At 36.7% G+C, this 27,729-nt stretch overlaps 1 protein-coding gene across 8 annotated transcripts in view; it reads right to left on the reverse strand.

The window, feature by feature from the left end:
* siz (Brefeldin-resistant Arf-GEF family protein schizo) overlaps positions 1–27,729 on the reverse strand; it is a 146,906-nt gene that overhangs the window by 10,970 nt on the left and 108,207 nt on the right. For 2 of the 8 annotated variants that reach the window (XM_033347167.2, XM_076623859.1), the window contains exon 2: positions 15,547–15,941. The exons of 5 other annotated variants lie outside the window; for them this stretch is intronic. In XM_033347167.2, coding sequence (XP_033203058.1) covers positions 15,547–15,737 — 191 coding nt within the window. In that variant the 5' untranslated portion in view covers positions 15,738–15,941. Of the gene's footprint in view, positions 1–15,546; positions 15,942–27,083; positions 27,174–27,729 lie in introns of those variants that run through there. One more of the 8 variants, XM_076623858.1, reaches the window with a different exon arrangement.

The raw sequence follows: 27,729 nt of genomic DNA on the forward strand, positions 1-27,729 counted from the left end.
CTTGTTCAGAACTCAGGAACCTCAGAACTCAGGAACCTCAGAACTCAGGAACCTCAGAACTCAGGAACCTCAGAACTCAGGAACCTCAGAACTCCGGAACTTCAGAACTCTGTAACTTCAGAACCTTGTAACTTCAGAACCCTGGAACTTCAGAATGGTAGAACTGTAAGATTCCAGAAATTTAAGGCTCTAGAGCTCTGGAATTCTAGAACTTTAGAGAACTTAGAGATTTTAGAACCTTAGGACTCCAGAACTCTGGAACACCGGAACACTGGGAACTGTAAAACTTCAGGACCTAAAGGCTGAGTAATTTTGAAAGCGATTCTGGAAATCTGAAAGTTTAGACTCTTAGAGAACCCTAGAGTTCTAGAACTTTAGGGCCCTGGATCTGTAGAAGCCCGGAGGTTGCGAATTTTAGGAACTTTAGAACTTCACAAGTTGACAATTTTAGAATTTTACAATTATGCAATGTAAATGAACTTTGGGCAATATTCTGATTGCGGATGATTGGTGGACCATTCAGATGGGACGAGAGAATCGTAATAAATGTATAACAGCTCTAGCTGTTTCATTTAAATGCGAATCTTTCGATTGAAATGAATGCGTAAAATTTTTAATCGGAGAAATAAAAGTGGCGTATTCGCGAAAGCGGAACGCTTTCATCGCCGGATTCATTGTCCCACGAAAAAGAAGGAAACCGGCGTAACTGTGAAATGTCGAACGGAAAGGTGATCATCCAGAAGCGACAACGTTAAACTTTGACTTTCTTTTTCACCAAAGACTCGTTTTCGTAATTATCGTATCTCGTTAATGCGAAGCTCGCATCCCTCGAACAGACGAATCCATGGAACGTGGATGTATAGCTGTCATCGTGTAACATATAATCGAGAGAAATTGATACGAGTCGTGTTTGGTGGAATTTGGCTCGATTCGCAGGTGTTATGGGCAAATTGGATGCAGGTAGAACAGTGTACGATTAGGTGCAACCAGTCGTTACGAGGATTCCAGTGATTTATCGTGCCAGTAAGACGTTTATGGTTGTGTATATCCGTATTTCTACGTGTCAGATGGTTCTATAATGCTATTATAATGCCAAATGTACTACTATCTGGCGCAATATACATTAACAAAATTTAATCGTGCAAAAGTGTATTTCGAATTTAACGTCACATCGTGTAAATTGTAAAAATGTACATAGCGTGAAATTCTCGGCGGAAATTTTCAGTTTAGTAATACACAATTAATTAAGACATCTTTTAATATTCGTATTGATGGAACACGTTCACAAAGAGACAACCTTGCGTTATAATGCGTTAAACAACATTATATTGTTTCATCCACAATGAAAATAATTATCGACGATTCATTATGACGATTCAGATTGATAGTGATCGAAAGTCTCAGAGTACAAACGACATGTAATTTTATCCGAGAAGTCTGTGACTAGTCATTAGTTGTAATAGAAAAATCTACGTAAAAATACACGTAATGGAATAATAAAATTCTCGTTACGCACGTATAATAAAATTCTCTAGATAAACGTGAATCTTAACGCTTTTCAGCATAAAAAGCACGTATATAATATTTGAGATTTACGGGGAATTCCCCCTGGGTCAACGACAATACCGATAAGAATGTATAATTCGTCATATTTTGATATTACGCAAATTGATAAGCGTGTTAAACTTTGAGTTTCAGAAATATCGTAACAATAAGTAGAAATCGCGAAAGGAAAACACGTGGTCGATGACGATGGAACACCAAGTCGTAACGAGGTTATCGCCAGCAATTTGCAAGTTAATCTAGCAGACTCATCTTGTTCTTAATCGCGTATATGTCAATGTGCGAGCATTGGTTTATTCAATATCCGCTCGCCATGTGATTGCCAAACGTGATTTCCGGAGTTCCCGGTCGTCCGGACAGACAGACCTACGATTTCCACTGAAATGCGTTTCTAACGTTCATGCAGCAATCGTTTATTGCAATATTCGTATAATCCTTTTTAATAAACGGAACTTTTTACGATTCTACTTTTCGTTAGAAAGTTTTTCCTAATTTATCATTTGATTTCTACGAACGATAACTGTTAAGTTGCATTTGACGATTAACACGCACGACTGCCACGCCGAAATCGCATGTTTCACTCAGGACACACCACGGCAGTATTTGTATTATTCGAAGCAGATGATGGCAAAATAATAATAAATTGACGATGTAAGACGACATTTTCCTCCAATGGATCGTTTATCTTATCGGTGGTCACCGGTGACCACCGTGGCGCTTCGCTAACAGTTGATAGCGACATATTATAACAAGGGTTCGTTTATTTCGACAAACCATTCGCATTCGTTGGTTCGTCGTAAGCAAAACGTGCAGAATATATCGTTGAAACGTGTACAAGATATTAGTAAACGGTATTTGCTCATTGTATATATATGTCGGGTTATCATTAGGATTTAAGTTGCGTAATGTTTCTTCATTTGAATTAGCCATTGTTTTACAAAACAGAGAATATATTTACACGAATAAACAAGATTTTACAAAATATTATGAATAATGAATTTTATAAATGATATGATTGATTAACAAATGATAAGTTAAATTAATAATTAGATTAAAGAATAATAAGTTTTATCGAACAATAAGAGGAACGAATAATATATCTTACGAATAATAAATTTAACGAATAATGAAATTAACGATTGATAGATTTTACAAATAATGAATTTAATTTACGCTATTAACAATGTTCCGGGGTTCAAACGAATCCACGGTCAACGGGATAACTTTAAATAATTTTATAACACAAAAATACGTTTGCTGAATCACTCGGTAAATTACTCGATGTATCACTTTCCAAGGCGATCACACGAATGAATATCTGATTAAAATCTTTTTCGTTATACGACTGCATTTGTTTGTTCTATTCTCGCTGGAAACATCGAGAAGGTTCCAATCGTTGTTGCTAGGCAATATCTGTCAAAAGTTTGTTGTATACTCTTTGGAAACATCGAGAAAGATCCAAACGCCGATACTAGGCAATTTCTGTCTGGAGATTGATTCCAAATACAACGTGTCCCATTATATCAGCATCTCTAAAGTACAATTCTATGTGATTTCTAGGGAGAATAATACAACCGATCCACACCTTCATCAGGCAAAACGTTTATCCCGTGACCGTGGCTACGTTCAGCGACCAGTTGTCACCTCGAACCCATTTTTGCTTTTCACAAATGTCAAACAATTACAGATAACAATTGCTTAATTACAGTTATGATAAAATCTAGGCTAAAGCATTAGAAGGCTTCCTCAAAGTTGCATAGGGAAGGCTCCGGTTTTCCTTTCATCTCCGACATATAATAGTAAGGTATGTGCACACTTGTGACTTCAATTATGTGATTATAAAGCAGCATTTACGATTATTTTCTAAGCTGTGTTTATAATAATACTCGTAGATTACCTCTCAAAGGTATGGATGCAAACACAGTGCACCGTTAGATGCAAGATTTGTTCTCATCTTCTTTTTTTTTTTTTATCGATGTTCTAATAAAAATGTTTAATCGTTCAATGGGGCACTTTTTGTTTCAAAGTATCTTCTATTTATCGGTTATATTCAAAATGCCCTAACTGTCAATTTTCATAGAATTTTTACGATTGTAAGAAGTTGAAGAGCTCCGGTCACCAATGACCACCGTGGCGTCACAGGAGAAACCGTGGTGGGTCATATATGACCTAGGTGGCAGTCAAAGTGTTAAACGAAGAATACGAGCTAAATAACGAGTGCTTTTACAATTTAGAATCGTTAAATGTTCGATTATGGTTCGAAGTAGCGTACATATCGATACAGATCGAGGGAAATGTTCATTTTTATTAATCTTCGATCATTAAAAATGATCGTTCGTCGTCGTTTTCACAGATACTCGATTTTCCTTTCACTTTTCATCTACAACCATTTAACAGGAATATTTGTTATTTTCCCAGCAACGAAGAACCACAGGAATCACATTTTCAAATCGCGTTCTCGACGGTTGCACAGAAAAATTCTTTCCCCTTTTACCGGAGTTTTCCAATTTCTCTTTCCTACAAACGATCCCAACAAACTAAATTACATTTCACTCGACAAATATCCGAAATTCAAAGGCTTCACCGTAGTCTGTAAATACAAATTGAAATTTGTCGTTTCTCTCTTTTCTTTTCTCTCCTTTTTCTCCGCCGTTCGAACAACTTGACAAAATAGATGCGAATCCACCGAAGATAACTAGAATTTTTCAGCTGCAAATGAGATCTCTGCGAGTGGAGAATTTACCAGAAATAAGCCTGCCAACCGCAACTCTGACGAAACATCGCTCGGCGAATGCTCGGAAACTCACGACGAAAAACGCCACTCCTGTGCCGACAGCTGCCGGCAATTACCATTCAAGGGACCGTTTCGCGCTCGTGAATCACACGCGGTGAATCATCCCTCGAAATTCACCCCCGTACGATTGTTGGATAACCACCTACCCCGTGAGAAATCCTGCCACGCAGACCACCATCTTGATCCTTCCTTTTACCACGCTGCGCTGGTTCCACGATTTCCCTTAAATTTAGAACAAGGTGTTTCTTGTACACCGGCACATTTGTAACTTCAACAATTAATTACTCTATTAATTACTGTATCTTTCGATCTTTGATTCTTCTGTATTTTTTTATTTATTTATTTATTTAATCTTTAAACACTTTGCTACAGGAAGAAGATGGAAAATTTAAGCTTTTGGAAGGTTGGTAATATCCTCGAGGGATGAAATTGATGGGACTGTGCGTTTGATCTGTTCTTACTTGATGGAAGAACGAGCGCGTTAGGATTTTCCAGGTTTTCGGTTTATAGAAATGTGGCAATCGTTCGAAGGTAAAAGCGCGACGGTTTGAAAGGTTTTCGTTTGGATCAGATGTATCAGTTTCTTGGAACGTGTCGAGGATCGAGTTTTAGCGGTTGCTGAGTTATAGCTTGGACTGGGTCCGTGAAACTTTTCAAAATTCCTAACGGTCCTACATCTCGACGCAATTTTACATTTCTTGCAAATCTTCCAACCGAGAAGAGCGTGATTTTTCAGCGTGAAATTTTCTTCCAATCTAGATTAGATTATGTTGCTTTCCATTAGATGATGTTCACGTCAAATCTCACATAAATTTCGAATAAATCCATTGAAAAACACTTAACATTTTTTAAAACATCTATTTTTCGTATTAGCCTTAGCTTTCTTTTTCAGATTCAACGTTCACTCCACGGAACAAACGATTTTCTCCGAACTTCTTAACACGCAATTTCCACTGGACTACAGGATCACTTCGCCAATTGTTTGAGGCGATCGGATGCGGAAGAAGGAACACGGTTCGACGCAAACTGCACCAAGGATCGTGATAGTCTGACGATCGTAAGGTGAACTGAGGTGATGGAGGATCGCGAGCAGCTGGCAGCCAGGGGCATTCTTCGTCCACGAGAATCGGAAATCAGTGACACTGGAGGGACAAGAGGGTAAAAGAACACGTGCACACCGGCCTCCACAGTGGTGTGCAACCTTCTGTTCCTTAATCGATCTTCCCCTTCTTTTTATTCAACTATCCTTTGAACGCAGTGCAGAGATTGCTCGAAGGAATTTTATTTTTCCAAAATATTATTTAGAGAAACAGTTGCTTATAAAAGGGAGAAGATTCTCCGTGGTTAGATAAATTTTCTTGCACTCTTCCTCTTTCTTAAATATCTGTATAATATAATTGGCTCAGCGATATTCGTATTACCTTCGCTTCTTCCTGTCAGAATTTTTCTTTCAATACTCTAAGCACGTACAAATAGGTGTATTATACCGACGACGATTATTTAGATTAATATTATGCATTATACATTTGACACAAATCTATTTCGTGTGTTTATTTCGCGTATTATTAAGATACCGGGATTTGTTTCGTTATATAGATATCAGTATATTTTCCAGGATACACGCACAACGATGAGCAAAGAATATTACAACCATTTACAGTTACAGTAAATAAAATAAATCGATCGAAATAGAATTCTTAAAAGATTTTTCGTATTCATTATATAGACATCCAGGATACACAGTTTTCCAGGATACACAAAGAATATTACAATCATTAACAATTACAATAAATAAAATAGATCGATCTGTTCCATCGTATATTAATTTTTTATCCACATTATTTATCAAAGGTTGGAACGTCGAGGATTGGACGAGGTTTGTAAAGTAAAAAATTGACTCGATCTTGTTGGTTCTAAAGTTTCGATTAAAAGGAGGAAAGAAATTCTCGTTTTGCAAATTAATTACTCGAGCAAAGGAATAGAGAGGCACGTAACATCGAGGAATCGAAATTAGTTGGACCGTGAAATGGGTTAAGAGACACTCTGAGATAAATGGCGTGTATACTCTGGTGAAGCTTCGTTATTCCGTGAGAAGTGCAGAGAGGAGTAAAGGGATATATGTTTTCAAGCAGCCCTCGAAAATACGTATCGGCTTTCACATGTGTGTCAGCAGGTACACGAGAGAAAGGAAATCGATAATGATGATGACGATGATGACCGTGACACTCAACCTTCCACACCTTATGCAATGAGCGTTCAATTAAGCGACTTACGTAAGGGTCCAAGATGTGGAAGGATAAGCATGTGTGATTATGGTTTGTACGTTAGGCTACGCGAAGTCTGAGAAGTTTCCTCCTTGATTGGATTTTGCGAGGGACTGGCTGAGTCATCGATAATCGGACGACCTACGTTTTCTTGCTTTTGTTTTATTGGAAAAGAAATTGGAGAAAGCGGAATTTTGAATCTGAATATCCTCTAACAGGACGTGTTTATTTTAATTAATTTTAACGTGTAAGAATATTTTTTCAAGAGGAAGAAAATTTAGATAGAGAATGGAAATTAGAAGAGGAAAGAATAGTTGAAGAAGAGTTGAATAAAAGAGAATGGAATTTAGAAGTGGAAAGATGAGATTTCTTTTGCTATTTCTGCGATCCCTCTTCTTCTCAATTTTTTCTGTTTTTTTCTCTCCTTTTGATGTCCTGCTCCTTTATTTGTCGATTCTGTCATTCACAATTCTCTTATTTTCTAAGCTTTCAATCTGTCTGCTTCCCGATTTTCTTATTTCATTATTTTAAAATCTCTGCATATCGCAATTTCTTATATCTCTATATTTCTACTTCTATGTCTCTAGAATCCCTTATTTCTCAATCCTTCAACTTTCGAATCTCAAATTTTCCAAAAATTCTACCTTTGGGCTTTACAATTCCCCGATCCTGTATTTTTCGAGATCCCAACTTTCTAATCTCTTTGTGTATTAAATCTCTAATCTTCCACTTTTCTTATTTCTGCAACACTTAATTTTCTAATTTTCCTAGCGTCTTCAATTTCCAAATGCCTTGACCTTGAACTTTTCAAATTCGTAAACCTCGTATCTTCTATCTCTTCTATCTGGCTAATTTTCAAGTCTCCTTCAAGTGTCTAGTTTTATCTTCCTTTTCTCTAAACTTCTTCTTCATCGTTTGTCAGTTTCTTATTTCGCAATTTTTCCCATTACTCAGTTCCTTGAGTTTCCATTCTTTTCTTATTTTTCCTCGCTATCCACGTTCTTCGGTTTCCCTCTTATTTCTTATCTTTCGATTTTTCCAAACACAACTGTCTACACTATTTCTCGTCAAATTCCAAGGGAGGAGAATTCATTTCCCCGCGAACAAAGAGACGTCACCGCGTCACTTTCACACTATTCTTTCCCGCCAAAGGGAACTACATTTTTCTCTCCTCCCCAGCCGTTCCACTTGTGGTTGTCTTATATGAAACGTAATTGCAGGAAAAGCTGCCCAAGGAATTGTATTTAAAACGTGCACACTCACGATCACGTGTACTTGGAGCGGCACGCACATCCTGAGAATGCAACGTCTTTCAAATTCAACGGTTAATTTATTGTCTGATCGCTGACGTATTTTGAAGTTCAAGAAGAAATTGTGTAAAATTCTCAGCATTGCGCGGTTTTAATACAGTAGAGCACAGCGAAGAACAAAGAAAATTTTCTAGTTCATGAAATTAAACAACAGACTCTCTAAGAATACATTTTTGATCGAGCTTGCAAAAATATTCGATACAATTTTACAACCTTCAGTCTTTCTGACCTAAATTTACGAACTATCAGATTTGACACGGAGACGTTTAGAGGAAACGAATTTCAAAAAACTCTATACAGTTCTTTTTACATCTTAGCTACGGAACTTAATTAATTACAAACTAATCAATTACACGTAGAGAAGTTTCAATGTCCACTGACAACTGTGATTTATCCCAGTGAAAGATCGAACATTCCTAAAAATCCTTAATATAATTTTTCAACTTTTTGTTATGTCAATCTAACAGTGCAGATAGGAAAATTCCAATGTAGATGTCTTAGACAACTTAAAATCTATTCTAATGGAATGGATCTCTATATATGAACGAATTAGATCCAATTTGACATGGTCACATCTCGACATTCGACGCCGCGAAGTAGTCGTTCCCCTGTGTCGGTTAAGATAACAGAGATGGTTAAATGAATATGACACAGTAGAGTAAGTTATGTTTCACCGTTTATTCCAACAACTTATAACGAAGGCAGTTACGCTGGTGCGTATGTACGAGATGAGTGAGTGACTGATCTGCGGATGTGTATATATCCGGTTAAAGGATGTTGACCGTTCGAAGGATGTAAAATCAGTACTGTCTTGGGAGACGATGCTGTGTCGGAGGAAAGCTAAGGATGGGTGTGTCTAGCGCACGGGACCATCGGATTTGTTGGTGACGATTTTAGTCAGGAGAGTGAGGGAATAGGCTTCGTTGTTAATTGGTTAAACGAAGGGTCTTAACCGCCCTCGAGAGAAAGTGGTTAGTGGGAGGAAAGTTGCAGCGTACGTGAGAAAAACTAACTTTCCCTAGTTAAGCCGTGGTAGACAATAGTCTTTGGAAATTCTTCGGAAACAGACGTTTGTTTGGTTTGAAGGACCTTTTCTAGGAAATCTATGAGATTTATGGAAGGTACTTGAAACTATGGAGGCTACGCTGCGAGTATCCGAAGACATCTGGTTGCCATATTGCCCGCGGTGTGTGGCCTCGGTTAGGTAGAGTGTTACGCGACGTAACATTCCCAAATATCAAAAACCTCAAATGGCTTATCGTAACGCGAACGGTCAGCCGGTGCATTTGTCCGCGAATTATAATTTTTTATAATTATAATTTGTCAATCTTCCCTTACCGTATTTCTACATAAAAGAAAAACTCATTTACCTAGTTCTACGAATGAATGAATTAGGTACAATTAGACATATAGAAATCATACAATTAGACGATGAAAGATCTGCAGTGGCTCATCAAAGCGTTTAAAACCGGTAGGATCAGCCGGTGGATCTCCTCGCGAATTATCTGTAATTTCTCAGTCTTCCATTACTCTATCTAATCTAATCCTACAAATGAACGAAGCAGACGCAATTAGACATAGTCGCATCCCTCAACGTCGCCAAACAATCAAAGTTCTGAGATGGATCGTCGTAACCGGAAGGGCCACTCGGTGTATTTCACCGGGAATTAACCGGAGTTACTTAACGCGTTTCGTGGCGCATTCATCGATGATAAAAGGACGAGCAACGGGCCACGTAAACGCTTCGCGTACGTATTCCCATAAAGTGCTCCATTGAAGAGGAGGAACAAGAGCGTCTGAAAAACCGGGGAGAGGATACGTGTTTGACTGGCGCAGCTACTTTGCTTAAAAAACACGAAGCCAGGTGCACGTTTCGTGCCACTTTGTTGTGTACGTGCACACACGTTACACGCGTGCACCGTGTGGCACGAGCTGTGCAACAGCCGACAGGCAGATGTTTCGACTCTTGCGAGGCTTTAATACCATCCTGCCTTCAATTTATTTCTCTACCAGCGAACGATAGACCGCCCTCTAAGGTACGATCGTTTCCAGAGAGGATTCGTTTGTTTCGTACCGGGTCTCGTTGAATTTCTACTTCAGTTACCACTGCTTTGCATTTTTAAGATCCGATACTATGGCGACTAAGCGTGAAATTCGAGTGTCTTTTGAGCTTGCAGGCGCTGGAGAATCACAGGTTAGGTTTGCACGTAATAAAATCGCGTGGTTGTTTGGTCTATAGCAATGGCTCTCAACCTGGTATAGGCGGAAAATATCGTTCTCGATGTCGTTGTAAACAAGTTGTTGTTCAGCGAGTTCAGCGAAGTATATCTTACATCCTATGTCTTGTACATAACGTACAATACTCCATTTTCTGCAATTTTTTCTCAATGTTCCATGTCTAATGTCTGAAAAGTTACCGATTAAACCCTCTATTGTACTTTGCACATGATCCCAAGCTCTACAGTACACATTTCCATAGTCTACATTTCATATTTCATATACCTCATATGCTATATCCCATAACTAGTATTCCTAACCTATATCTTCCGCCTTACTTTCTAGATTTCGTGTCTCCATTGCATATTCCATATTTTAATGTTCTCATATTCGAAATCCCATATCTCTATCCCATATGCAGATTCTGTATCTCTAAGAAATATTTGTTATCCTTACTTTTGCAGCACGCATTCGTCCCGCATCTAACATTCCATATTTCCTATCTTTTCCTCTATATTTCATATCCAGTATATCCCTAGCCCATATCTCGATGGCTGTCTTACGCACGTATGTTTAATATTTTCATATCCTTCATTCTATAATAGCATATCTTCCGATAATCTCTTATAAACAGCTTGTACTGGTATTTCCAGCGGTAATAAGACCTCGAATAATACATCTTCAAAATCTGAGTCTCTTTGAACATACGCAAACAGCTGCAAACAATCTCTAGTGACAAATTGCAGCAGCTTAATTCCCTAGCAACGGTACACGTATGATCTATTCAGTAATTTCCCAAAAATCATTTCTCCACGTTCTATCGTCGCGTGAAAGGTGAGAATAGCCACGACACAATGGGAAATGTTGCATTCACGAGCGTGAAAATTGTCTCGATGGAAAATGAATACGTCGGGCAAAACAAACGCTCTTTCACCGAGGTTGCTCGCAGTTTGCTCCCTCGATAAATCCTCGGAGGCGACTTCTCTATTGTTTTAGAGCGTCGGTTGACTTCGACGCTGGTCTAGCGTCTAGATAGCGGAGCTGGGGGAGGGGGAGGTGAGAGATGGACAATGTAGACAAAGAGTAGGGTTGAAGAAGATAGTCTAGCACGGGGCCACTCGTGCGTTTATACGAAGACAAAACCCTCAGACGCGTAGGCTTCAGGTGAAGTGCATCAGCTGCCACTTGGACACGCGCCATAGAAGCCTCTACTATGTTTCCTCCTGCATTTTTTCCCCCTTCGTTCGCTTTCTTCCTTCCTTTTTTCGTTCTAGTCGACGTCTCTTGCTTGGAACAGACACTTCGTCTAGTTCAATTTAGGAGCAGGGTGTAGTGGTTAGTTTCGAAGTTTCAAAGTTTCAGAAACCTCAACCTCAACCCTCTTTCTTCTTTCCTTTGTTTTAGAGACTTGTTGGATTCTTGGAAGATCCTGATCTTAATACGAGTTATGAAGAAAACTTGATTCCGCTCTTTTCTCCAAGTTTTATTTCTCTTATTATTCGTCGTTTATTTGAACACGGAGACACATTACATGCTACAGTGCCTATGTTCGCATGATTTTTTGATTTCCAAATTTAAGTTACGCGTGATGGAAATCCCACATGATGGTCAATAATTAATCGTCGAATGTTATGTCGAGTAGAAATTGTTGAAAATCGTTTAAACAAATAATTTCAAAGGTTTTCGATCGAGTAACTTTTACGAGCAACTTTTATCACAATTTCTAAAGCACAATGCACGACATAAAACGAACAAATCTATTTTCCCATCACTCTAATATTTCTATTTTTTCGTTGTCTAATTTCCGTATCTTTCGAACTTTCTATTTTCCAGTTCTCTAATACTTTCAATCCATTGTCTTCCAATCTCTCCCTTTCACAATCTCAAATTTTGTGTATACTATTTGGCCGTGTTCAATATGCCAAGGGACGATTTAAAAGATATTTGAAGAACCGGCGCGCATTGAAAGCTGGTGGAAAAGCCGCTAGAGAAGCCAGCAATTTTTCGCGAAATCGCGCGGCTCGTTACGCGCATCGCGAGATTAACGTCAAGTAATTAAACGGCGCCGTGCAGGTCGTGCAGAGTGCATTCGCGTGTGCGCTCGTCGTGCTCACGAGAATTCTCCTCTCTTTCGTTCCATTCCCTTTGCGTGTTTCTCTGGGAAAATCTAACGCAAAATTAAAAAATGGAAAGAGGAAAAAAAAAAGAGAGGAAGAGGCGCCCGTGAGAGTTTCGAAGAGAAAACAAGCGTTTCAGTTAAGAGAAGCAAGATGTTGAAAAGTAAAGTTGTATTCTTTCTTATGGAATGTTTTGAAATGGTAAAAGTAAAGAAATTACCTTTGGATTTATGTCCAAAGTGTTATTTCATAGTTGTTTGTCAATGGAACTTTGGATGCTTCGTATTTATAGTTTCATAGACGTTGCAGACGCGTAATCAATAATCAGATGTACGCTAATCATGGACGAAGGACGATTTGTTTTCATATGAACACATATTCTCGACTGACTTTTCTATTTGCGGAAGAAATCGATGTTTCGTTCATATTTACGAGAGATCGTGTTTCTAGCTGGGATAAATTTGGAATCTCTGGATGTCTCCGGAATTAGATCGAAAAACTCCCTAGTTTTAACAAGTTTTACGAATGCGATAAGATCCAAAATCATTTCGTGACGCGAAGGCTCTATGGAGATGGGGAAAATATGAAAAAATATCTCAATGAAACTTTTATTTGTTTTATCGTAAAATCCACGTTTTCAGAGCGATGAATTAAAATCGCTGGAATTTCATGGAATTTTATAAACTCCGATGCGATAGGATTCGAAATCAGCTCATAACGAAAAATATGTTGAAAAGTATTCGCATGAAATTTATACGGTAAAAATTGAGAGATTTAGTAGCGCACATCTCCAGTGTGGTAAATTAAAAAATTCCCTAGTCCCACAAATTTTCGTTAGCTCGACTCTAATGAAATTCGAAATATTTACGCGATACAAGCTTTTTAACGATATAGAGAATGTATTTAAAAATATTTTTCTACGAAATATTGAACGAAAGTTTTCCAGGATTTCCCCCGTTTTCCCCTCAGTTTTGCTCGAGAGAGCAGCAGCAGCAGTAGCTCGCGTGCTACGGGAGGAAATTATTTCATGCATACGGGGGATCGTTCGAATCTAACACGCGCTTGCACCGTTAATGGCAATCAACGGTTGTTAATTGCTCGATGATAATTAGTCGAGATGGAGAAGCGGGCTTGCAGTAATGGAGAGCACGCCTTAATAATTCCTTTAATGAATTCGAGACACCGTGCGTGGCTTCTTCCGCGTGATAGAAGCCAACGAACCACCGTTTCTTCCTCCGATATTTAAGCTTTCTCAAATTCATAGATAAACGAGTCTCTTTCGTGCTTCGTCAGATTTTTCATCCGTCGATTTTGATAAGCCGATCTCGTGATTTGTTTGATAAATAATTCTAAACTTCAGAATAAGCGAAAGGAAATTCACAGATCTATTCTATAAATAGGGAATTCTAGGGAATTTAGATATATGGGGAAAAGAACTGAACTCATAACGTGAAGCTTAAGACACAGGGGAAAAGAAAGAAATATCCTAGAGAATTTAAGAAATTCGATATTCAAGGAAAGAAAATCTTCGAGATATTAACTTTGAACGTCGAATTTGAAAAATATGTAAAATACATATAGAACTATTTTTATTTAGCATATTTTTCTGCTTGTCTGGATGGGATTAGAATATCTGGCGAAATTAGGAAGCTGAAAAGTGAAAAATAAGAAAATAAATGAACAAAATTTGATTTCTATTCAAAAATGTAGTAAAAGGAAGAAATTCATTTTCTTAATTAGGTATCGCTAAGTAACTGAATGTAACAATAATATACAGGTTTCCCTGTATATGTTGAGCACACGCGATAATCATATAATGGGGTATAACTCGATTGTTGATCTCATATTACTAAAAATAGAAACTTGGTGGCCTCGTTGTGTTAACCTTGAGATGTATCCTCCATTCGGCCAATATCTCTTCTGTCCTCTTCAATGAACTGTTTGGACGGAGAAATTTCTAATGAAGGCAATTTTCTAACGATTACGAGGTAGAAATGGAAGAATACTTGCCTCGGATTATGAATGCGAGATTTATCTGATCAAATAGAGAGTCTTTGAAAGTGTACACGTTTTGAAAACATCGCAACTAATCTAATACGGTCCAGTCAGATTTCTATTTTTGGTAATAGATTGAGCGGCACATTCCCTGTGCATTGTTATTACATTCGATTACTCAATAATGATTCCTGATTGAGAAAATGATTTTTTTCTCTTCGGTGGTACACTTTAAAATAAAGACCATTGTTTAAGGATTGTTTTTCAATCTCTATATTTTACTTTAAATTACAGAATACCGAAATATAGAATTTATAAATGAGGAATATCGAATCTCTTGATAAGTTTATACTTGAAGGAATCATGATGAAACTTAACGTAATTGAATTTATTCGCGATACCGGTGCCTGTCGCTCGAACACACATTCTGCTAACCGCAGAAATAGTCGGCCGACAACGACCTTCCTCTCTCACCAGAGAGTACACCCTGCTTCATCGTAGGTAGCTCGTAGGAGATAAAATTTCTCGGAATATTTCATCGTGTTTCGAGAGAAGATTTACGCTGGTAGAACGCCGCGTGGGAACACGATCCAAGCTAGACAGATATTCTGTTCCCTTTTATGCATATAATTAACGCGAATAAGTCGTAACGCGGAGCTCAGTCTAGTAAGGGTTCTCCAGATGAAAAATTTCCATAAAATAGCCGGAAACTGTTTGCGTAACGCGAGCGGTGTACGGCGGGCTCGGAACGAGCCATCGTCCGGAAGTGAACCATGAATTAAAATACGCTTCTACCACCCAGGAACAGTAATTAGAAATTATAAAATCTATTTATGGTTGTCCAACATATTGCTCGATTACCAGACTACGTCTTTTTCGATATAATTTCACCGAGAAGAATACACGGGATTCCCTGTTGGATCGTTCTGTTATAGTTACTTCTTAGTTACTTTCTGCTGGGTGGTCTAGTGATTTTTTTAGGTGGCAAGATCAAGCGCGAGAAATGATAGACAATTTACGCGTCCCGTTATCGTAAAATTGTGTTCAGACTTGAGAAAATTTGCCAATCTTTCGCCCGTCGTATTTCATTTTTATCATCCAAAGAATTTAACCCAGAAATAAGAACAGCAATAATAATAAAAATAAAAATAGTAATAACGTTACCATTATAATTACAATAGCGATAATAATAGCCTGAAATTATAATAATAGATAGCGACAACAATAATAATAGTCACCATCAATACCTTGTATAATATATTTATATCAAGATATATGATAAGTACCGGTTGATGAAGTTGGTAGGCGTGGAATAGCCCAACTGTAGCCGCGATCTAATCACCTTCTCCTGAACAGTGACCATTCTCGAGCTTCTGGAACTCTGGTGCACCCTTGTGGTCCTGATCACTTGGTAACAGTGATGTTTTGTTTGGGTGTTGGCCACCCTGTCGCCCCTCGGTTCGATCATCGTAAACATGATTGCTTTCACTGATCACCAATCACTTGAATCACAGGACCACGTGGTCTAGCTATTTTCACTCCCGGTCTCATCTTTCTCCTCTATCCTTCTCAAATATTCCACTGTTTTTTTAATTACTGACTATCACAAAGCTCTTTGGTTTGTCTCGCGAATGTCGGAAGCGTCTTACTTATCCGAGATACATTTCGGTATCCAATAGACCTGCACCCGTTGGAAAAACATAAAGAAATACTTTGAAACTGTGTAGGTAAACAATTCTTCGAAATTTTCGAACTTTCATATAAAAAATTTCGAAATTTCTGCGATAAATGGGTCTTGCAGTCTTTTACATAAGAAATTGTTGAAATTTTGACACTTTGCAAATAGAAAGCTTTTCTGAGCAGAGAATTTCGAAACTTTTTAAGTAGAATATTCTTGAGATTTTGTACATAAAAAATTCGTGGAATCTTTAGAACAAAAAATTCTCTAAATTCACTGAATTCGAAAGGAATTTGTATTTCGTCTTGAATTCCGAGGAAATTCTTTAAATGGCAATTTCTCAAGTTTATCGTTTCAAAGAATTAAGAAAAATCATTTTCCAAGGAAAGGAAGCATGAAAGCAACGAAATGTCTGGCAACTTTGAAATAAATGCTCAAGAAGGAACGATGAATCCGTCGTGATTAAAGTTGGCAAGACTTCCAGCCCGATCTAGGGAAGTCTGAAGTTTGACTCAGACTATCTTGAGTAGCAGCGACTAGCTCGAAATTTTAATCGTGGTAAGTATCTTAGTAGTTGGTTCGCAGCTACGAGGTGATTTGATTAATTGCGTGCCTAGGGATTTCCTAGCTGTAGAATTTCGTTAAATCGGAGCTAGATGGATTGACGAAAACCTTAAGCCATATGAACCTAGAACTGACTAGCACGAAAATTGTCCTGCTTGTTAGTATTCTGGATATATCATGGCTAGTAAGGCTCGAATCTTTTGCTCGTTAACCTATTTTTACCAATTGTTTGCCAATAATAGTGAAATCAGAGAAACCTGATTACAATTTGCCCCAATCGAGAAGATATTCGTGAAGAAATCCTTCAGTACAGTCGAGAAAGAAAATTACGAGAAGTATTTTTACAAACAAGATTATTCATGGATCAAAATTCACCGACAAAAATTCATACGAAAATTATGATACTTGTTATGACAAAATTATGATGGTGATATTAATATATCACCAAAATCTGGAGTAATTTTATGCGCCTAGTTTTCCCTATATAGTAGAATTGTATTTTTCTGGGCTAGTCTAGGGACAAACAGTTTGCATAACAAGAGTTCACTTATTCTTTCTAATATAAATGTAACTATATTTTTATACAATATTCATAGACCAAAGCTTCCATTAATACAAATATAAATAATTATATTTCTATATAATATTCATGGGAAGATGAAACTTTCCATTTCTAAGAATGAAAATCTTCCATTTTTATAAATACAAGTAATTATACCTCTATATAACATTTATAGGCAAAAGACGCCACACTTTTTCCACATCGCCTAATTCACATTAATCATAACGATTCCTAATCAAAGCGTGAACAACGAAAAACTACCAGAATAACAAAATTCCCTATTACCATGATTGATGAGTATCGTCATAGAAGCAACACATTACATTTATAAAAGCATAGTGTTGTTTCTCTATTGAGGGGAACGTGTTTTACTATTTTAATGGAACTACGACACCGATGCGATTCATAATAAAACACGGGGACCATAGAATGATAACCATCTTGGATTTATCCGTTTGTTTAAGGCTTAATCGAGAAAAGTCCATATGAGAGTGTCGAGCAAAAGAAAGTTAATGGAATCAGAGGTATAAAAAGACATCATTTACATTTACATTTAATAAGAGCGATAAACAAATACAATTAAACCGCGAATTTTATGCAGATTCATATTTTCAGGAATATCATAAGAAAAAAATACGAACTCGGCAGAAAACTGGTTTATCTACCAAGTATTGTAAAAGGCGCATACAATATTTTTGTATTACGTGCACTGTGTGCAATTTTGTATTCTCAAATTCCCTATAAATCCACAAAAACCCGCGGTCTAGTAATGTTATATCTATTATTATAAAATGTACGGTCGAATGGTTGAAATGGGGGAAAAGAGGGAAGTAACAGAATAACAAACGAGCCGAGAAGAGATACAGAAATCACAAATTTTGGTAGCCAAAGTGAATTTAGAAAATATATAGTAGCTTTAAGATCCTCCACGTTAGGGAAACGTTCTTTTCTTATTTCTTATCATTTTATATACTTTTTTATGCACTCGTCTTAGTCAGAGTTATATTGAATTATGTATCCCGAACAGGGAAGTAAATATTATCATTAAACAGAAAGGAAGAAAAGATAGAAGATATACTAAAACGTACGATGATTATGTGTTATATATGTATTTCTCACGATTCTCCAACTGTTCCATACGACTGGCTATTTCCTTCCTCTTAACTTTGTTTTTTCTTCTCTCTCTCTCTCTTTCTCTTTCTCAAGAGAACTGGTTAATATGAATAAGCGATGCTCGATCGTTTTCACTGGCCTCTCTTTCCGGTCAATTGATAACCAATAGCGACTTTCTAACGGCGATCGCGATTAATATGTACAGACACGAAACACGAGCCGGATGGCGGAGAAAATGAAATTCTTTTTTTTTTTTTTGTTTCGCAATCGATTTTCGTGATCCTGTTTCGAATATGGTTGAAGACTTTCGAGCGAGCACGGGCTTTAACGATTATTTAATGGCTTCCAGAGAGTGGCTGATATCTTTTTATGAATATCGAGAGTTTTTCTTCGTTTTATCAAGAGACGTCGCTTTAATGCGATTCTCGTATACGAAGATTTATTTATGAAATATCACGCTTCCTTTTGAATCTTATGGTTGAGCATTACTGTTAATGACCCTGAATTACTTTCATAAGTAAATCTCCTATTCTGCGTACAATTTACTATTACGATTTTCCTAGGCAACGTGACAAATAATTTTGTAATATATTTCTAACGAATGAGTTGGCGTTTTAATGGGCGTTACCGGTTCTTTTTAATTATTATAGTTGAATATTATTGTCAAATTGTCGGGACTTTTGTCCCGAATAAATTTTACTGTCACGATTATTTTTAAAAAAAGCGCTATTAATATTTTTAGTCTGTTTTTTTGAAATCATTAACCTTCCGATAAATGTCAGGGTTCTTTCCAATTGTTACAATGGAATATCATTGGCAACGATTTCTCTTGCAAGTAAATTAAACTCCCACAATTTCCTACAAAATGTTACAAATATTTGTGAGATATCTTCGATGATAAAATGTTATTTGCGTGATGTGTTAAATGTTATTTCGAAAGAAATAGCTCGAAGCTTCTTCGTGATAACTATACTATAATTAAAAATAATCTCGAACGAACGTTCCGATTTTTACAATCGAAATGCCGGAGAGATGAAAAGGAAAAAAAAAAAAACAAATAATTGCACGCGAAACAATGCAAATATTTATCGTTACACGAGGAATTTTACCGTGTAATGTAATAACAGTAATAGTTGAAATTTCGATTTCATTATTTTGCCATTGTGCTCGATTCAACGACCGGCTATTAATTTATACGAAAACAATTTTCCGTCACTGCGCCATTCCCTGTAATTAATCGCATTTTGTGAGCCGACGCAACGCTCGAATTAAATCTCTGTAATATCTGGCGAACACGCTTACACGTGGCAGCAACACACTGTGAAAACATCAACTCTTGTAATTAGTGTGCCGGTTATGATACTTAATCGTATTCGATAATTACGATCTCTTTATTGTATTCGTCGTTTTCTGACGCCGTAATTACCCTTTTATATTTTATTTAATCGTTGAACAGTTACACACTCCTCTATTATATTTCCCTCTTTCATCAGGTTCGAAGAAAAACACGGTAAAAAGAAGAAACAGGAAACGTTAAGACAGTTCAACATCCTAGAAATCGTCATCGTTAATGAAAAATTGACGAATGTTGTTATTTCGTAATTATTATAATCAAGTATAATCGTTTGCGAATTTTCTTTCTTTACAAAATATAACGTTCTTCCATGATCAGCTTTGAAGAAGAGAAGAAAACAAAAAAATCGGCGAGAGAAGAAAAAACAATTTAATTAATATTCTAGAGACGTTAGGGAAAAATCGATGAAAGTTATTATTCCACGTTAATATATTTCAGCATAGTTATTGCTAACAAGTATAATTATCTGCCAACTTTTAATTTCAGGGGAAGATATTTCTCCCTCTGATCAGATTTGAAGAAGAAACAAACGGTGAGAAAAGAAAGGACAATTTTAATATTCTACAAGCATAAGGTTAGTAAAAAATTGGTGAAAGTTATTGTATCGTAATAACTATAATTAAACATAATTATTACTAACCAGCATAATTATTTGAAATTTTTTCCTTTCGAAGGCAAACGTCTTCCTCTTTGATCAGATTTACGAAGAAGGAGGACAAAAAAGAGGGGAAGGCAATTTAACGTTCTAAAAACCTAATGGAAATTTGATAAAAGTTATTATTTTATAATAATATAATTAAGTGTAATTATTTGTAATTTTGTTCCTTTAAAGGAACTTTGGTGTCTTCTTATCTTTCATTTAGAATAATAAGTTGATATTCGTTGCTATTTCTAAAATATAACCAGAGAACACACTTAGGAGAGCTACAAGGAAAGTAGAAACTCTAATATTCCTAGCGTTTTAAATATCCTGCGATTTAAGAAACCGAAAGAAGGCTTCGCCGGGTAACGAGCAACTACCTAAATTCTTTTCGCAGAGTGACGAAGTGAAGCAAGAAATTAAGGTTTTGACACGATTCGCTGTTCTTTCATAAAGTCATTATTACACAGAGTGGAAGGCAAGAAGATGAAACGAAATTAAGCCTTCTGAAGTTTCCTCTCTGCAACTTGCAACTGCAACTTGCGTATCGCATAGTATCTTGCTGCCTTTTCTAGTTTCTAAAATTACTTAAAAAATTAATTAATTATCTCCGAATTTTCTAACATTTCATACAACCACCATCGGTGTTTTTGCAAATGGGGAAATTGTGTTTTAATTAGCGGGGAAGCCCGAAGACAACGAACCAAAAGGGGCAGCAGAAAAGAAGAGAAACTGGGTCATACAACCAGCTACGGTGCAAACTACAGCAAATCGGATATGGAAATACCAACTCGTTACAGGAGGAAGCAGAAGACAGCAACGTACAGCGAATCATAATAATAGAAGATATGTGGAAGAAGCTATAGGAAGACGATAAGAACGTAGCAAAACAACCTGCTCGTACCTTGAGAAATACGAAAGAACTAGCAGAATATAAGGATGTGACAACGATAGAAGCAACAAGAATTACCTGACCTTAAATATACCGCTGTCGATAAAAATAATTATTGCACAGGTAAGATTAGCTGGCTAACTAGGCTGTGGACAACGACGATAGGACAAGGACTGAAATATAAAATAGAAGAGAACTCGTCACGTCAACTATGCAGCGGAAATAGGAAATACAGGCATCTGAATGCGTTTTATTTCTCTATTTGTATTTAGGTAGACAGAGAATCGAGATTTAGCTTTAAGCTTTTCAGCTTAGAAACAAAACGTATCAAGCGATACAACATAATGATGTTAATTAAGAGAAATAATATATACATTTCCTTTTCTTTTTTTTTTTTTCTTCATATACATAGCTGAGAGTTAAAAGACAGAGGAAGCTTCTTTTACCAATGTTAATACACGGTGGTTCATTGCTATTCCGACGCATTTTTCGTACGTGAGGCCTCGATCTAGTCGCGCTAAAGAGGAACAAACGGTATCCACTGACACGTTCTAGTTACACGAGCATAAACTAATTGCATGCGAATGATTTTTTATAACCGTGTCAACGACGACGTGAAACAGAGGCCCGGTATATTTTTAATTCTTAGAAAGAACTGCTGTTCGTCCCCTGAAACGCACGAATTCCTACTGTTGGGTTGACAACTAAGTGATCGCGAATTTTGTCATTACCATCTAGTAGTTAGTTTTCGACGCAATATTTTCATTGTAATTATTTCTAATCTTCTGTCGAATAATTTCGTTTTCGTTCGTGTCGTCGTCGTTCGTGATGATAAGAAAACCGATAGAGGCAACATGACCAATATTTCTAAGTATTTTTAAGCATTTCTAAATATCCACAATTTTATTATCTTATCTTCAATATGATATTATTGAAAATTTGATTAAATATCCATTCCAATATTTAGGCAAGATTTTTGTACCAATTCGAATGGAATTGGAATTCCAATTTCAATCGTTTCCAATTGTTTCGAAACTAATGTCCAATTATTCCAAAATCGTTCGTTTCACGGCGCTGTTCCCCTAGAAAATTTGAACGAAACCTGCATTCCAATCTGAATTCACTTTTAATTCTTTCGATATTAGTAGTTGCTCCTTTAACAGCTTTCTTCTCTTACTCGCGCGCTCGTATCAGAGCGTCTTAATAACAATCATCGACTATTTTTTTTTTAGTAGAAACTCGAATAAAGACAGAATTTTCATGATCGTAAAACAAATTGTATTATTCGACAATTTTTCGACTATTCGACAATCTCCATAGATGTTGAAATTAATTATTCTTTTTGAACAGCTTTCGATCGTGCCACGATGAACTTTTTCGCGATGCTTCTACGGTGCACAGTGGTCACAGAATGTGATTGGAGAAATAAAAAAGGGCAACGGAGCAGCAATTTTCGACACCTAATCTTGGAAAAGAGCAGCTGAACTCGTACAAGACCCTGAGTAAATAAGGATTTCGTCGACGTGGCTTTAGAGTTAGCTACAAAGTATTGCGCTACAAATGTCGGGTAATACGGGTAAGAGGAATATACAGGGTGCTCGAAAGTACGTGGAATAAGCCCTGTGGAAGTTATCCTGCAGAGTTGTGCAGTCGGAGCAAAATACGCTGACTCTGGCTCCGTGTAAATAAATATTACGAAAAGCACAAATCGAGAATCGCAACAAAACTCTACTTATGCATCAAAGACACTGTATTTGTGTCGAAGTGTAAGCGTACGAAATATCGCCACCTCTGTCAAACATCGTGAAAGTTTATGAGATTTTCTTTGCCTACGGAATATTCGATGGCCCATTCATTCACCGGCCTCAAATTGTCGAGCGTTTGGAATCGAACGTTTCAGCGAAAATTCTGCCATATTACGGGCTTCGTTTTCGAGAAAAATAGGTTTACTAATACTTTACGTGTACTAATTCTAAATTTCGAGGTATCCGACTTCTCTTTTTCCTTGTGTTGATAATAATTTAATTGGACGAGCAGAGCTACGTGTTACGCATCCACGTGCTTTACATTTTAAATCCTCGTTGAGTTAGAAAAATGATTTTGAAAAGATAACAGTTTTATCCTCATTTATGAAATCATTCGAAACGCGGACAGTATGGAAATAAGATAACAGTAATAATCGGAAGCAAATCGTGACATTATATCAACACGAACAGAAAGAGAAATCGAATACTTCGAAACTTACGATTAGCAGGCGCTTAGCTGACGGTTCCTTAAAACTTATTTTTCTCGAAAACCAACTGCCAAACGAAAAAATCTTATTCTTCTTTTTCGACTTAGTTTTGGACGTAGAATCGTCATCCGATCGCTTGTACCATCATTTTGGGGACACCCTATATATATATAGTGGATATCTACCGCAAACTCTTTTGTAATAGACTGTGAGCCTGAAATAGGTCTAAACAACCATAATATACTATATTACACCGTACTATTTATATTATAATTAAATCGATTCTTTCTCTTTTCAATGAAAATTTTTAAATTCACGAGAATTTATTTATTCATTACTATTTTTATTTATGTTTTATTTCATTTTCAGTACGCACTTGTATATCGAATTAATATTTCCAATTTACAAAATATTTCATAGCGAGTCAGGGAGCAGCTAATTAATTAATAGAATACGATTAGGTAACTCTCGACTATTCTGTCGCATGATTGTTTTTTTTTTTTTTTGGAATTTATTACCCATGTCCCTTACTTTCACCCATTTTAATTTCCAGATGAAAAAACGCGAATAATTTTTAGCGAAACGATCGTGGAATGAAACGTCTCCAATTTCTTCTGTTATCTGCCATTTAAATGTTATCTAAATTCGCTGGGCGTTCAGCAATACGTCCCACCGGAAGTCCATTAGCGGCGACAGCCGACATTTTTTCATTTAAATCTGACGAGCTAGACTGAAAAACGATACTTTCGACAGATCCATCCTCGCTATTGATACGTTGTCCGCTTAAAAGAAGAGAGAAAAAAAGTAGAATCTTTCGATTTCTATCAGAAAATAAATATCCCGAAAACCATAGAGCTCTACGTTGCAGAAAAAAATCATACAAAATTCTTACCTATTATTATATCAATATTCCAGCGAATGTACGTGAAATTTTACATTCGATTGTTTAACTTTGAAAATTAGAGTCGGAGAAGGGACGAAAGTTACGAAACTTAAGGAACTACGTATCCAGAGAAACGAAATTAACCTGTATAACCTATAAAAATTAGGAGCTAGGGGAAAACGAGAAATCTAGGGAATTCGTAATTCGAAGAAATTAAACTTTGGAACTTAGAAGTTTGCTAATTTGCTAAACTTCGGCAAACGAAGAGAAGTTGCACAACTTAATATCAGACTTAGTTGCACGGAAAGGAAGGAAATAAAATTGAACGAGAAACTGCAATTTAAAGGATGGAAGACGCGCTTTCGAAAAATCTGTCGTCGCCATTAATACTTTGTTTAAAGGGAACAGAGCAAGACGATTCGATTCTTATCGTGGAATCGCGCGTATTTTTCCCTCAATGAAATCTTTTCCGCGAAACCAGTCAACCAGATTTCCGAGTAGAACGACACAGACGATGATCAAGGAATTAAAATTCATAGAAACTGTACCAGAGATTATTACGTTTATGTTACGAATTAATTAACAGAGACCTCTGTTCATTGTCGAGCAAGTTTCGAAATGGATCGTTTTAATTGGTCAAACTCTAAATTTTATTAAACCATTAGGGACAGGGTAGTGAAAATGATGGAAAATTAATGGGAAACGCAAATAGACGCGTATTAACTTGCTGTAATTTTAATGTTTCCTCGTGGTATAGAGAATTCATTAAAATAATGGCAAAACCCATTATAAAAAATCAGAGATGCGAAAGAAATTTTCATAATTTAGGCCTTAATTGCTATTGTGTAGTTCTGGTATCCTGAATATTACAAATATTACCATAATTTCATTCTTAAATGAAATATCATGCTAAGTATCTCGGCGCAGAACCCTCAATTAGAATGTGCTTTACATAACACGAGCCACGTAAGTTTGGATTTAAATATTTTTTTAACAGGGGAACATCTATCAAATTTCTGTGAAAAATTACGAATTGCTTACTTTGACTCTGATAATTCTAATGTTAACGATCGCCATTAGTATTAAATGATATTTCATTTGCGATTTTTCTATCCGAATTCATTTACGTTATTAAATTCTTTCTCTTTTTGTCTTTTTTCCCGACTGAGACGAGAAGAGAATTTCCAAGATTTACCCATAGAGAGAAAACTAGAGATTTATATACATTTGAAAGAAAATTTGAAAGTGTAAAATTCCATGTAATATAAAATATCTAAATAATTATAGCGCTTTCAATTGTTTTCCATAATACATAGTAGGTGAAACGATTTTCTATCAAATTTCTACTTTTTTCTTTTTTTTTTTCTTAAGATATTCTTCGAAATATAAATGTTAAATTGTGATAAAAATTTGCGGTATATTTGTGTAATATTTCTTTTTCGTCGCTATTTATTCTTCCATGTAGACATCATGAACAGATTAATAGAACGATCAAACGATTTTTCCTAGCTACCGATGTCTAAGGAGAGAATCAGGCTGCGTCTAAATTTAGAGGATCAGTTGAATAATTAAAACCCTTTAACGGTGCGCGAGTGGCTCGTTTCTGAATTCCGTAAAAGGCGAGCTGAATATCATGGCGCGTTCTCGTTTCCCGGTCGCGCAAGAATTAATCGGCCTCCAAGCTAAATACAGTTGGAAATTGCCAGCATCTTCTTTATCCTTTACGTATTCCTTGTTCTTTAAATTGTTTCTTCGAGTTTCCACGAGTCGAGGATTAGACTCTACGGGCAAGAAAATTAAATACTATGGAATTGTCGTTAGATCAATCGTTGGCTCGCGTCTAACAGATTTACCGTATCAGCTGATTTAACGTCGAAAGAATCGTCCGTAAAAGCCACGATTCACGAACATTCTGATCGTAAAATTGCACTTTGACTCTGGCAATTCTAATATTAACGATCGTCATTAGTGTTAAATAATATTTCGTTTGCAATTTTCTTTCAATTCCTTTTCTTTTTGCCTTTTTTCCTTATATATTCCTATACTTTACACGATGGTGTATATTTGATAAAAAAAAAAAATATTTTTAAGAACACGTTCTTCTTAAAAATGTTACATTTTGGAGGACCGAGAACGAGCAATTTATTGGTTTCATTTTCTTGCCTCGATACGAAAATTAATATGAAAATAACCGCACGGTAATTTGAAGTTTCCAACGAAATATAGGAATCCTGTGCTTCTTTTTTCAAATTACAAGAATGATCGCGGTATTCTTCGCTAAAATCGTCAAAACCACGAGTAATTTTACACTCTGTTCGTTTATTACAAAGACCAACGATCTGTTAAAAAAAAAAACTCCAATTTCTCTGGAAACTATGTTTAGAATTCTCAAAAGTCCTCTCCATTGTCCGATATTGACATCAGCCCTCGTCCAACGATTACAGCTTTTTATTAAGTTATTAATTTAGAGGAAAGCCGAAGGTGGAAAATTGAGAATAAGCGAAACACGAGAAGGACATAAATTGCTACGAAATATCCAAAGTACTCGGTATCCTAGTGAAACAACAATTTTCTCTTCGTTTCATTCGGAAGAATACGAATTTGTATAAAAGTTCACGGCCAGTACCAACGAACTAATAAAACCATCGAACTAACGATGAACTGTCGACGATCGTGACACTCGTCAGCCCCACAGACAACAATCCTAACGAGAATTTCTAACCAGAGATACAACGGCGAATACAGCGTCGTTTAACTCGTTAGCCGAAGCTCAACACTTTTTAGAAAGAATACATGGCGAGACGACAGGTGAAGCGTATATCGCGAGTACTACACTCGTTAGTTCGATAACGTTTATCGAGGCCGATCCTGATCGCGGTGACAAGGCAACGACGATGGAAATACCTCGACATATCGGCGCGCACGTTGATTCACTAACGTCAAGTACGGTACTGTTTGCCGTTAGCTTCGATACCATAATGGAACTGTCAAAGTCAAATGAAAGGTGGAGCGCGGTGCGCCTCCCACCGGTGATTTCAACGCGTGTATGCCGTCACGGCGAGCAACGTCGTTCCGGAATATGGAGGTCGATTTACGCCGACGAATTCTTGCGTTCGCTGTGGGAAAGAAAGAAAAAAAAAGAAAAGAAAAATCTCGAAGAAATATTCTCGATGAATATTTTCGTATTTTTCTTACTTTTCTTCGTTTCTATAGTCGTTAAATGGAGGATGTTCGTCGAAATTTCTATTCTTCACGGTGGACAAAAATTCGAAGACGTTCTAATGTGCCTGTAATGTGGAAATTTATCAAGTTAGATATACGTGGAATGTCGACACGAAATTGAATATTCGAACTATATGCGTATTTTATTAACGAAACGTTTTAACATGTCTGCGGAAGGAACGGAACCGAGAAATGAAAATTCTTTGTTCTCTTACGTGTCCATTCTGCTACTTTTCTCCTCGTTTCGGAGGATAAATTTATTCGAAAATAAAAAATACTTTGTTGTCGAAACTCCTGGAATACACGAAACGCGGGAATATTTGAATAT

Source organism: Bombus vancouverensis, chromosome 13 (genome assembly GCF_051014615.1).
Source record: "Bombus vancouverensis nearcticus chromosome 13, iyBomVanc1_principal, whole genome shotgun sequence".
In the NCBI taxonomy this organism is placed as follows: Eukaryota; Metazoa; Arthropoda; class Insecta; order Hymenoptera; family Apidae; genus Bombus; species Bombus vancouverensis.